This window comes from Lactuca serriola, chromosome 5 (assembly GCF_051521515.1).
Source record: "Lactuca serriola cultivar US96UC23 chromosome 5, Lser_US96UC23_V15, whole genome shotgun sequence".
Taxonomy (NCBI): domain Eukaryota; kingdom Viridiplantae; phylum Streptophyta; class Magnoliopsida; order Asterales; family Asteraceae; genus Lactuca; species Lactuca serriola.
Window position 1 is genome coordinate 227,031,059 of NC_136412.1, and position 14,559 is coordinate 227,045,617.

Here is a 14,559-nt window from a genome sequence, read left to right on the forward strand (position 1 = left end):
ATGGTGTGTTGACTAGAGCTCAAATTCGTGCGAAAAATGAGGTACTGAATGCGAACCAAGAACTATGTATGTTTAATGTTTTTATTTCGAAAATAGAGCCAAAGACAGTAAAAGATGCTATGGAACACTCAGATTGGGTTGTTGCTATGCAATCTGAACTGGCTGAATTTGAACGAAACAAGGTTTGGAGATTAGTTTCTAAACCTTCTGATGTTTCAATTGTCGGATTAAAATGGATTTTTAAAAACAAAACCGACAAAGATGGCAATATTATTCGAAATAAATCTAGCCTAGTGGTTAAAGGTTATTCGCAACAAGAAGGGATAGACTATGAAGAAACATTTGCACCTGTTACAAGACTTGAAGCAGTTCGCATATTTTTAGCCTATGCAGCTCACAAAGACTTTGATGTTTATCAAATGGATGTTAAATGTGCATTCTTAAATGGAGAACTAGAAGAAATAGTGTATGTTGAACAACCACCAGGATTTATAAGCAATGATCATCCTAATCATGTTTACATCCTAGATAAGGCTGTATATGGATTAAAACAAGCACCAAGAGCCTGGTACGCAACACTTACAAATTTCTTGAAACAATCTAAATTTAAATAAGGATCAGTTGACCCCACATTATTTCATAAGAAAGTTGGGTGTCATCTAATGCTTGTTCAAATTTATGTTGATGATATTATCTTTGGCTCAACTGATCCAACATTGTCAATTGAATTTAAAAATCTAATGAAAAGTCCGTTTGAAATGAGCATGATGGGAAAAATTAATAATTTTCTTGGCTTAAACATAAGACATAACAGGGATGGAATCTTAATCACTCAAGAAAAATATACGAAAAATTTGCTTGAAAAGTTTGGAATGTCTAATAGCACGAAACTCAGAGTACCAATGGAAGTAGGAACAAGACTAACTCCTTCGTTAGATGCTCCTGATGTTGATTTAACACTTTATCGAAGCATGATAAGGTCTTTATTGTACTTAACTGCAAGTGGACCTGATATTATGTTTTCGGTTTGCAATTGTGCTAGATATCAAGCTAATCCCAGAGAACCTCATTTGACTGCAGTGAAAAATATTTTTCGCTATCTTAAGGGAACAGTTTCTTTAGGACTTTGGTATCCTACGAAAACGGGGTTTTTCATTCAAGCTTTTCAGATTCTGATCTAGGAGGATGTACTTTGGATAGGAAAAGTATGAGTGGTGGATGTCAACTATTGGATGGGAAGTTGGTGAGTTGGCAATCAAAGAAGCAAACTTGTGTGGCTATATCAACCGCTGAGGCAGAATACATTGCTGCTGCTGCTTGCACTTCGCAAATTATTTGGATTCAGAGTCAACTTCGTGACTATGCAATCAACATGAAAAAGATTCCTTTGTATTGTGATTCGCAAAGTGCAATTCGCATTTGTCATAATCCAGTACAACATTCAAAGACAAAACACATTGCTCTTCGATATCATTTTATCAAAGATCATGTGGAAGATGGGAATATTGAAATTCATTTTGTTAAAACAACTGAACAACTTGCTGATATTTTTACAAAACCTCTTGATGAAAAATTATTTGTTAGAATTTTAGCAGGTTTGGGGATGATTAATGCGAATTCAATTTCAAAAACTCATGCCTAAAAGTCTGGTTCAGCAGATATGAGTCAAATTTGTTCAGAGGTTACTGTTCATTCAGAGGCTTCGCATGGCTTCGCATCCACATCGTTTCGCATCTGAGATCATAACAACTAAGGTAAGGTTTATGACTAATTTTGAATTTTTTTTTACTTTTGAAAAATCAAAAATCCAAAAAGATTTTATTTTGTTATGTTCTTAATTTTGAAAAATTAAAAATCCAAAAAGATTTTATTTTGTTATGTTTTTAATTTTGAAAAATTCAAAAATCACAAAGATATTTTTGTTTTCTTTGTTCTTTAAACTTTGTGTGCTGAGAATTTAATACAGGGCTAAAATGCGAAGATGTCATACTTATGTGTTTCTATGGGAAGGTATCAAATTTCTTTTAAGAACTAGTTAGGATGTCCCTAGAAGCATGCTGCTGTATGTAGACCAAAAGCCTCAACAAGACTCTATGTGTGAAAAGAAAGCCTTAATGAAATTATCACATGAAAATTTCTTCCCAAAAAGGCTTATATTCGCATAAGTCAACAGAGCTACCTTACTCTTCTCAAATGAGTTAAGAGTTTTCTATTTTGTCCATTATAACAGAGGTATACTTCGATTCTTATCCAATCTTTTTATACCAAACAATTCTTACACTCCAAATTTTTGAAGAGATTTGTCCTTGAGGTCTTTGGTCAAACCAATCAAAACCTAGACAAATCACAAGTCTGTGTTTATGATCTAACATCATGAGTCCGTGATGGAAGTGAAACCCAAAAATCATAAACCTTAAGGAATTGACGGGGAACTTTGTTCCAGATTTTTACGAAACCTTTGTTTTAGTATCAAAAATTTTGAAACTTCAAATCATATTCAATTCGCATGTGTGGTCTTCATCAAATATTCACAACCAACAATGTTTGTTACCCAACAAGATCCAGAAAAAAAAAATTTTGAATATGATTTCTGTTTAAGTTTCATTCGCAAATCCTAGTCATGATAAATATTTTCACAAGCCAACTTGTCACTGACTACACTGGTCAAACAAGTAATTTTATTTACAATTTCTCACCTTATGTTAAGGCTGATATGTACTGAAATTTCAAACCAATCCAAAATGTCTTTTAAAAGAAGCCCTTCGATACTTCTCTACAAGTATTCAATTGTAATTCACGGGAAACTACACAAGCTATTGATTATCTCTCTTGATGATTAACGAAGCAACCTTTGCCTGGGGTTTCACTGCATTCATGTCAAATTAAATTTTTGACATCACAAAATTCCAAATTTTTTGTTTCTCATCTTATTCTGTTGACACAATGCACACACGAAATCCTTGAGGTTCTGACTAAAACCAACTCAGACTGATGATTTCGCAAATCTGGCATATGACTTCACTTTATATCCCAAAAGTGAAAGAGCCTTGATTCCATGCGAAGGGTTTTAACGGTTCAGATTCTATAACGGGAAACTTGACAGGCTGTGTACTCAAGATGGTTGGTATTCTATCCGGTTTTCAAGGAGATGTGACAGTTACTTTTTGAAGCATGGTTATCTTTTGCAGTCATGATTCGATTTTCAAGGTGCCACATCGGATAACATTAAATGCATCCCGCTTTACTTTCAAATCAATTTGAGTAACCTATAAAAGGGGGATCAAGAACACTATATACAGTTACGCAAACAGAACTTTCACAAACATCCAAAGTTTCAACCTTGATCAAACTTCATCTTTTTTCAAACCCTAAAAATGGCAGCCACTCAATCCAACAATGATGAAGTTCTTTCTCAATCCCTGATGAAAATCCAAGGCACAAACTATCAAGTTGATCCAAATGTATCTTCTTATCCTGAAGGCTTGAAGATGCTTATCGTTGCCCTGAAACGATCACCTCTGTCAACTGCCATGTTTAGTTCCTATTCTGTTCCGATGACATGGTTATCCTTGGCAGCTTCAACAGCATCATACAATCATACAGCGGATGTGATAACATTCAACTTAATCAACAAAAAACGGGTCAAACTGTCCAAGAAGATGTTTGTTGAATTCTTGCAGATTCCAAACAACCCTCCATTTGTCAAACCTGTTAACTCTCAAATCATTCACATGTTCGACGAGATGGGTCATCAACCAGAGCTTGAGAAGATCAGTGACTTTCAAAAGTCTGGGTTACCGTGCATATGGAATTTCTTATTTGGAATTTTTCTCAGATGTCTTACAGGAAGATCAGTTGGACTGGATAGAGGACCAATGGAAGTATATGCCATGGTTATGGGCATATACTATGATATAAACGTTGATTATGCAACCCAATTATGGAAGGAATTTGTTAAGAGTCTTGAAAACACAAATTCGGAAAAGGGGATTTCGTGTGCAAGATATTGGAGCTTGATTCTGTAGAAGGTCTATGAAAAAGAAGCAATTCCAGTAATGGAGGATGTTGAAGTTGCTGAATTTTCTTTGTATCAGTTTCCAAAGGCAGTAGAAGATGATGAAGCAATCTTTACTCATGTGGCTCGCATTCCAGATACGATGCTTCGCAAGGTATCTCAAACTCACAAAGTCTTGGTGAGATATTTGCGAACAGTTGATCAATCAGAGCATATTGGAGTACTATTGGATGTTGCTGCTCCGTCAAAGAAGAAGAAGCTCATAAAGAAGGATGTGAAAGGTTCATCTACCCAACAAGTTCAAGATGAAGTTATTCAGATTGAAGAAACTTCATCTAAGTTAAAGAAAGAAATAATACCTTCTAAGTCTGGGGTATTGAAGAAAATTCTCAAGGCCGAGGTGAGTAGTAAAGGCGTTACTATTCGTAGTATTCTAGCTCCGGTTTCTCCAGGAAAGAAAAGACAAAGAGCTGAAGATGTTGCCAAGAACATGCAACGTACTCTCATCAAAAGAAGGAAGATGGTGATTCGCAATGAATCATCTGATGAAGAAATAGTACCAAAAACTCCACCAGTAACATCTACGGTAAATGTTTCATTACCTATCATCCATACTTCGCAAATCTCTACCACCTTACCACTCACCAAACCGCTCGAAATAGTCACTACCAAATCAGTTTCTGAGGAGGTACCTATTTCTGATACGGTTGTCAACGTATCTGATATGGGGGCACCTATCCTGAGTGTTGCAACCACAATCCCAATTTCTTTACCAATTGTTTCAATTCCATTTACAACTTTATCCACCACTTCATCAATTTTTGATCATGCTCTTCAAAACCCGTTTACAACACTTTTTCCATCTCAATCACCCGAAAATCCTCAACTTTCGCAACCTTTATCTGATAATGAAGCTGAAGGAGGTGCCTTTGGAGGGATAATTGAAGACATTCATTTTGATTCAGAGGAGGAGGATATTCCTGATCATATGCTTATGATAGGAAAACAATTTAAAATCCTGAATTAGAAGTTGAATGCTATTATTTAGTCGCAAGCTGATTCCGGCAGGATGTCGTCTATATCAGCAATGAAGATTGATGTAATGATCAAAGGTGCTGAGAAGCGTATTATGGAGAAGGTTGATCAATCTGACAAGAATAATGAGCTTCGCATTCAAGCACAAGGGAGCAATTTTTCTTCAGTGGTCAAGGATTTGAAAGCTGTTGCAAAAGAACGTCATGTTCTTTTTGTATAGGATGTGAAGAAAGTTCGGGAGGATGTCAACTATAAGCTTCAAGAGTTGAAATCTGAACTTGCGAAGGAGCTTCAGGATATTCATACTCAAAATGCTGAAGTTCAAAAGCAGATTGCGGAGGTTTCTTCAAGAGTACAAAAGTTTGTTGATGTTCCTATTCTTGAAGCCCATAACGAAGAAACAAATGAGAAGCTTGATCAGCTAACCAAGTTGGTGTCTGAGCTTAAAATGGTGGTTTCGTAATCTTCAACTACACAAATTCTCACTCCTGAGTTCTTGTCTCTAAAGATTAATACTTTAGAACAAGCCATTCAAAAAGCTCTTGCTCCACTCGCCAATTTTACTTCTTTACTACCAAAGGGTGCCCCACCTGCTTTCACAGGGGTGCAAGGGGGGAGAGAAAATTTTAAGTAAAGAAGAGGATGCGAAGACAGTTGGAAAAGTTATATCTACTCAGCTTATAACTACTCTTCCCATACTTACGAAGCCAATTTCCTCAACCACAGTAACCACAAAAACGATTGCCAAAGGAATCGTTATTGGAGAAAAAGAAGGAGGTTCAAGTTCAAAACCTCAAACAGATATGGTGGGAAAAGGAAAAGGGATTTTATATGAAAAATCAACGGAGGAGAAGAAAGTTGAGGCTGAAGCAGAGTTGGAAAGGATGAGGCAAGTACAAAGCATTATGAGGCAGAGGGCAAGTGATCCTCCCATAATGAACAAAGGAGATCCTGCGAAGCTTTACTCTTACGAAACTATAGAGTCAAAAGTTGTGGGGAGGGAAATGTACGAATTCGAGAAGAAGCCAAAGAGAAGTTATGATATTGCGAATTCAGACAATTGTCAGCTGGATTTTCCAATAAATGAAATGCTATTCATCACTGCTTAGTACAAGATTAGTGAGAAGTTTGATAATCCTGATGATTATATAAACATGAAAATCAGATTTCATGCTGTTTTGGAGAAGAATCCAGATGAAGTTTGGTCTTTAATAAAGATCAAAAAGGTGCTGACAATCAAGAAAGACATATTGTTTGAAGACATGCTTCAAAATTTTCGTTATTTTGTTATCCGAGCAGACAACAAGCAGTATGACTTCATTGTAGCAGATTTTCCTCTGATGAACTGCAATGATTTAATTCAAGTGGCTCTGATATTGAAGCATATGGAGGAAAATAATCTCAAAGGCTCTGAGACTGAAGTGTTCAAGATAGGCTTCGCACATGTGAAGACATACATTCACAACTACTTCGATTGTTTGGCTCTTACAGATGAAGAACTGGCTAATGTGTTGGGAAGAGAAGTGAACGTTCCTTGGGAAGAAACTTTATCTCAATCAGCATTATCGAAATATGTTGTTGGGGAAATATGACAGAAACCTTTCGGCATGGTGTTTTCTGGAAGAGATACAAAAGGGAAACCTAGGAAGTTCTTGTTTAAAGTCTCAGAGATTGAAAGATATAATTCTTCACAATATACGCACTTTATTGTTCGTATGAACAATTTCAAGAAGAACAATGAAGGAGACAAGAAAGATCTGGTATGGAGAAGTGCGAAAGACAATCCACTCAGTTGTTCAAAAGCTTATGGGATGAATAGCTTCGACTGTTTACAAAGGGGGATAATGTAGATATAAAATTGTAAAAGTCGAATATAGTGTTTTGTATAGTTTCACATTTTATGCTATTTTACTAAGTCATCTTTATGCGAAGTTAAATGTCTAGACTTAGTATATTTTTTTATAAATAGGGACTGAGGTTAGAAGTAGAATGAGACTTTTCGTAACAAATATCTCTTTTCTGCTTATGTTGTAATCAGTCTTTATCAATATCAGATCTGATTAATATTTACTCTTCGTGTTCTAAATCTTCAATTACTAAAATCAAACTTTGCTTTCTCAAATCTCGATAACAATACTCATCAACCTATGAGAACACCTTATGATAATCAATCCCCTCTTAATGAGAATACCCTTTCGTCACCAACACAACATTGCCTTGAACCTAGCTGGTTCAACTCCTGGTATCCCTTACTTCTTCTTAAATATTCATTTGCATCCCAATGGTTTTGATCCCTTTGGTAATGGAAAAGATCCAATGTTTCATTCTTTTATAAAGATTTCATTTTTTTTATTCATTGCCATCAACCGGTCATTTTCTTATTTACTCGCTACAGCCTCTTTATACGATTGAGGTTCCTCAATGTCAATGTCTTCTCCAATTGCTAAAGCAAAAGCAATGGAGTCAAGCTCACCCAAATTCACACATCCCACATATCTGTCAGGTTGTCAAATGACCCTCTTTGATATTCTCTTAGCTATAGATTCAGACCCATCATCCTTCCCAACATCAGCATCACTAGACGAAGGTCTCATGGGTTTGCCTTGGGTTTCATCTTGTCTAGGATGTTCACTGCCGCCTTGCTCTTTGTTACTTATCACAACTATGTCTGGAGTTTGAGTTGCACACTCCACCTTCTAGATAGCATCCTGATCTTTGTTCCCTGCTTGACTTGTATCACCTTCTCCCTGGTTACCCATGGCAAATTCACCAAAGGTTACATCTCTGCTCATGATAAATTTAGGAGCTCTTCCTTCTTCTGTACAACACATTCAATAATCTTTTACTCCTATTGCATAACCTAGAAATATGTACTTCATTGCCCTTGGCTCTAGTTTAGCACCATTCACATGAACATATACGAGGCATCCAAATATACATAAACCAGAATAGTCATATGGTTTCCTAGACCATTCCTCTTAAGGAGTCTTCAAGTGTATTGTAGGTTGTGGTGATCTGTTCACTAGATAGCAAGCAATGTTAAATCCTTCCACCTATAAATGTTTAGATAAGTTAGCACATATTCACACGCACCTTTCATGCTACATGAGTGTTTGGTTCATCTGTTCTGCCACTCCATTTTGTTGTGGTGTGTGTCATATAGTGTGGTGTCAGACTATACCTTTTGCCTTGCAGAAACTATCAAATGGAGCATTGCATAACTCCAAGCTATTGTCAGTCCTTAAAGTCTTGACCTATTTTCTAGTCCTTTTCTCAACCATGATCTTCTACTCCTTGAACTTCCAAAACACCTCATCTTTGTTCTTCAGAAAGTACAACCAAACCATCCTTAAATAATAACCAACCAAAATCACAATGTATAAGCATCCTCCATGAGACTTCACTGGTGTAGGATCCTATAGATCTGAGTGAACATACTATAAAATTACCTTGTTTGTGTGTTGACATGTACCGAACTTCACTCACAATTCTTTCCCTTGATGCAAGCTTCACAAAACATTATCTTTCTTGTAGCCTCTCCACCAAGCAGTCCTAGTTTACTTAGATCGGACATGCCCTTCTTAATCATGTGCCCCAACCTACAATGCCACAAGTCTGCCTTTTCATCACCTTCATTCATGGATTGATAGATAGCCACCATTCCTATAAATGTACTGTCATCTAGGATATAGACCCCTCTATGATTCATATTCCCTTTAATTATAACAAGAGCACCTTTGGTCACATTGACCCAGTCACCTTCACCACCATACCTCATCCCATTCTTAGCCAAAGTGCCAAGAGAAATTAAATTCTTCGGATGTTCTGGAACGTACCATTAATCTAACTTACTGACCATGCCATCATGCATCTTGATCTACACAGTGCCACTACCTTTAATATTTCTCACCCAATCATGACCCATCTTGATTGTGCCATCCCACCTTTCAAGTAGTCGAATCAGTCATGATTATACATCATGTTATAGGATGCTCCAAAATCCAAGACCCAATGATCTACATGTCACACCCCCGGACCAAATGGTGGAAACGTCTAGAGTCGGGTGACTTCATTGTGCAGTATCATAACAATTGAATATAAATGAAACAGATCAATCCAAACATCATACAATGAGATAACCTTACATTGTTTACATATTGTATTTGTTCTTCGGATTACACAAAAGGTACATATGTAGAAAACTTCAACTACAACTAAATGATCTTGCATCAAAGTGTCCCTTGTTTCCTGCTTACTAGATCCCTGAGAATACAAGTCGTTTTGAAAAGCGTCAACTAAAAAGTTGGTGAGTTCATAAGCATTTTTGTATAAAATCGTTTACACTTGTTTAGAAATCGTTCTCGTTTTACTTTCAGATAATTAGATATTTTCTATAAAATCGTTTGAAGTATTGCCTTGAAAATAATGGATATATGTGTGCATGTCATTACTTTTGTTCATCCTTATAAGGAGTGATTTTGAAAAGTAGAGTGATTTGTAAAAGCGAGTTGTGTCCGAGAATAGTTCTTTTGAATAGTAGCAATCAACCATTTCAAGAAAATCCCATATTTTCAAATATGGAACAATAACTTAGGGATGGAACAGTAACTTCTAGCAAAGTCAACAATTTAGTTACCTATCGAGTTTTCAGCAGGTGAATTTTTCGTAGAATCAGCTTCTGCAGCCAAATTATCAGAATTTACACTACCAAATTTATCCACAACAATAGTTTTAGAATCAGAATTTGAATCAGCAATCTGGAAGCTCCAGCTTAGCTTTAGAAGATATTGTTAAAAGCCTAGCCACCATCACTCACGCGTTCCAGAATGAAACCAAAGCAAGCATCAAAAATCTCGAACAACAGGTGTCTCAGCTTGCCACTTCTAAGAGTCAACTAGAATCTCAAGCTAAATTTCCAAGGAAAACCGAAAATAACCCGAAACATAACGTGAGTGCAATTAGCTTGAGAAGTGGAAAAGTTTATGAAGACCAAAGCGAACTAGAAAAAGGAAAAAAAAATAAAAATAAATAAAAAAGAAGAAGAGGTTGAAGAGGTAACTGAAGAGGTTTTGGGTAAAAAAGAAGTTATAAGAAATGAAGAGAAAGAAACTCCCAAACATGAAAAGCTCGTTCTAAAGGAGTACAAGCCAGTGCCACCATTCACGTCATGACCAAAAAGCACGAAGCATGAACGAGAGGATGAGGAAATTATGGATACCTCTCGTAAGGTGGAGGTAAATATTCCACTTTTAGATATTATAAATCAGATTCCTCGTTATGCTAAATTATTAAAAAAAATTGTGGCTTTCACAGAAATACAAAAAATTGGTGAAACTGTCAAGGTTGCTGAAAATATTTTTGCAATTTTACAAGAAGGTTTACCTCCAAAGTGCAAGGATCCAATAATTTTCTCGATTCCTTGTAAATTGGGTGGCCATATTTTTCCAAAATCCATGCTTGACTTAGGTGCCTTAATCAATGTCCTCCCATTTTTAGTTTTTGAAAAATTAAAAATGGGACCTTTGAAAAAGACCAAGACTATCATTCAGTTGACTGATCATTCGACAATACACCCAATAGGTGTATTAGAGGATCTTCTTGTGCAAGTGAATGAACTTATTTTCCATGTTGATTTTTACATATTAGACATTGTTAATGTTGATGTATCATACAAAAACTCAGTCATTTTAAGAAGACCATTTATGAAAGCTGCTGAAACGAAAATTGATGTATTTGTTGCTACACTTACTACGGAGTTTGATGGTGATGTGGTCAATTTTAATAGATATGATGCTAAAAATCTAATTAGTGACCTTCCTGTTAACTTTCTGGGTACCAACTGTCCTTTACCTGAGGACTGTTGTGAGTTTTTTGATGATTTTGTGCAAGAAATATTTGTAGACAGAAAATTATCTAATGATGCATTAAAAGAGATGAAAAGAAGCAAGCTTGGGGAGGTGAAGGAGGATATCATTTATGTTGAAGGAGTTGATATGAAGCTGATAGAAAAAGACAAGCTTGGGGATCAGAAGATTTCTAAAAAAATAATAGAAAAAGAAAAAGACTCAACAATTTTGAAAACGAGTCTACTGTTAAAAATTTGAAGTTTTTCATAGGTGTTGAGCAAGTTTCGTATCCACAAATTTTTCCATATCTGAAGGGATCTACAGTGAGAAAGAAAAGAGTTGAGCTGAAGAGGAGTCCCAACAATACTAGTTAACAAATCTCGTTGGACAAAATCGAGTCAACGACTTTAAAAAATGGCCACTTTACAGAAGGAAACCCGCATAGTTTATATTTCTTCATTTAATAAATAGTGGTCGCAGCTCCACGCAAGGTTGGAGAAATCATAGGATCTTCTATGTTGCTGAAATTTAGATTTTTCGCCAACATCTTCATCAAAATCAGAATTTTTTGTAACATATCGGGTTTATTCTTTCCTAGTTGCAATCTTTTGCTTTTATATGTCTTATTGAGTTTTTCATTTCTTTCTCTGAGCGTTGAAGACAATGTTTCATTTTAAGCTTCAGGAGGGGGCTACTTAAAAATTTGCATTTTTGTTAATTTTTTTTTTAGTTTTTTAGTTAAAATTTTCGATTTTCTTTTCTACATTTCATTGTTATATAAAACATGAGAAAAATTCTAACACTCTAAATTTTCAACTAAAATTTTCATGTTTTAAATCACATAAAGGCCAATATCACATTTCTCAAAAACCACAAAATGTATAAGTTGTCAAAACACAAGTCAACAAATGTTTGATAATAACCCAAATTCCTCAAAAACGTAATCTCTAACTGGTGTGTACAGTCAAACCGACACCTTCCCGCGATGCTGAGATGTACCTGAAACACAAATCACCCAAAAACGGTAATCACAAAGCTTATCGAGTTCCCCAAAATACCACATACACAAATAATAAGCCTCTCATGGCTATAACTCGGCATGGACCCTCCGGTCATGCGTCTCAGTGAGGACCCTCCGGTCTCACGGCTCGGTGTGGACCCTTTGGTGATGTCTCTAAGTGAAGACCCTCCAGTCTCACAGCCCAAGTTGGACCCTCCAATCATGCAATCATGTATCTCAGTAAAGACCCTCTCGTCTCGCAACTCGGTTTGGACCCTCCGGTCGTAACTCAATAAGGCATATAATAACATATAACATAAATCATATAGACAAAATGCATAATATGGAATAATTCAGTATAAGCACATAGGAGCCTCTGCTCGATAACTCAAATAAGACCATCCGGTTACGTAATATTACCACTCAGGTAAGTATAGTCAGAAGACTCACCTCATAAGTAAGAAAGTAGATCTCGTACCCCTCGAACGGTCTAGACTCTGCCAGATATCATAATCATCTCTAATTAACACTTTATAACTACAACTCTAAAAAGTTAGGCTAACCCCTTCTCTAACTCTTGGAAAGGGTGAAAGACCATTTTACCCCTCCATGGTCTCCATAATTCATGTCTTGACCAAACCCTAAAAGTCAACAAAAGTCAACACTCGAGTCAACAGTCCATGTTGACCCAACTCGTCGAGTGCATCTATGCGACTCATTGGGTTCCTTCATTTTCTGTGAAGTATCAGGAAAATCCAACTCAAGTCGTCAAGTTGTCTTACCAACTCACCGAGTTGTAACACGTCCAAACTATCAGGGAAAACCCTAGCCAACTCGTTGAGTTGGCTCATCAATTCATCGCCTTCAGTCTATTCTATCATTCAAACGTTTTTAAGCAGAACAAAGGCCTCATACTCTAGGTCTAGCCTTCTAAGGCTGAAGTATCGCGTAAAGTTGCAAGCTTTACGTCCATGCATGACATCTAGGGCTCAAAATGCCAAAACAAGCTCTATAGAAGGTTTAGTGCATGAAAGCTGGCCAATAGCTTGATAAAGCATGAATATTTAGGCCTAAGGGACCTGATATTGTCACAATCTGAAGTTTCAACTCCATGGAAAGCTCAAACAACTTAAGGACCCAAAGAAAAGATGGAAATAGCCATAAAATCTTAGTGAAGATATCTAACCAAACAATGATCAAGGTATTAGCTTTTTACCTTTAAATAGCAGCTAACATTAAAAGAACACCAGATCCAAGGGCTTCTTCTCGTTCCAAGCCTTTTTTTTCTTTAATCTCCTTCCAAAAATGCACTAGAACATACAATCTTAGCCTTTTTCTCTCTTACAAATGAATACAACTCTATTAGGGTTTCTCTCAGTGTGTCAAGATGATAAGGGAGGCATATATGAAGGCTTAAGGTCCTTTAAATAGGACACAAACGTTGAGAATTAGGGTTTTCACACTTAGCTCCTACTCGTCGAGTTGGGGTCCTCCAACTCGTCGAGTAGACTCTAAACATCACGCGATCATTTTAATTCTCTACTCGGCGAGTTGAGGCCTCCAACTCGTCGAGTTGCTCTGACAACATGCATATAAATTAATTAAATATTATAACTAGGAGTCAGGATGTTACAAATCTCCCTTGCTATAATCAGCCTTCCCCCCTCGAAGTCATCCTCCAGAAACAACTCTGGGTACTGCTCCCGCATCTCGGACTCTGACTCCCATGTCCAATCGGATCCCTTCTGATGTTGCCACTGAACCTGAGCCAACGGAACCTCTTTATTACTCAAGACATTCATCTTCTTATCCAAGATCTCTCCTTTCCACAGGGATGCCTTTAGGAGGACAAAATCCCCGACCTGGAACTCTAGCTCTGAACGTCACCGGTTTGCGTAAATCTTCTGATGACTATGGTCTGTCAGCAACCTCTGTCTGACCTGCTGGCTTAGCTCTATCATTTTAATCACTATCTCAGTGCTCACCATCACTCTCTGTCCTACCTCTCCCTAATAGATGGGAGTCCGACACCTCCACCCATATAAAAGCTGAAAGGGAGGCATACCGATACTGGAGTGATGGTTGTCATTGTATGAAAACTCAGCCAAGTGCAAGTAAGTGTCCCAACTTCCATCGAAGTCCATAACACATGCACGTAGCTTGTCCTCGAGTGTCTGAAAACTCACCCATATCTGCCCGCGGAAAGTCATAATCCCCCGAATATCCATCTCCAACTCAGAAATCTGCCCGATCACCCACTCTCTCTTACGGTTCTCTGGTGTCACGGCCACTACATGGGCCTCTCGGATGATATCTAAGACTTCATTCATCACCGTCATCCTCATGCACACATCTGGGATCGGAGCACTCACTACTCTATGACTCAGAGCATCGACTACCACATTACCCTTGCCAGGGTGATAAAAAGTCTCACATTAATAGAATTTCAGTACATCCAACCACCTTCTCTGTCTAATATTCAGGTTGGGCTGATCTATAAGGTACTTCAAGCTCTTATGGTCTATGTATATGGTACACCGGAGACCATAAAGATAGTGGCTCCAAATCTAGAGGGAGAACACCATCGCCCCCAACTCCAAATCGTGGGTGTGATACCTCGTCTCGTGAGGCTTCAGCTGCGTTGATGCATATGCTATCACATG

At 37.2% G+C, this 14,559-nt stretch overlaps 1 protein-coding gene across 1 annotated transcript; it reads left to right on the forward strand.

Annotated features, from left to right (window-relative positions):
• Positions 1-10,260: 10,260 nt before the first annotated feature.
• LOC145050230 (uncharacterized) lies at positions 10,261-11,638 on the forward strand. Its single transcript, XM_078998515.1, has 2 exons — positions 10,261-11,007; positions 11,627-11,638. Exons 1-2 carry the CDS (start codon positions 10,261-10,263, stop codon positions 11,636-11,638), a joined length of 759 nt encoding a protein of 252 aa, XP_078854641.1.
• The last annotated feature ends 2,921 nt before the right edge of the window (positions 11,639-14,559 follow it).

Bases quoted from the DNA above. Each gene is read 5' to 3' on its own strand.
- LOC145050230 (XM_078998515.1), top strand. From the start codon at position 10,261: ATGGATACCTCTCGTAAGGTGGAGGTAAATATTCCACTTTTAGATATT.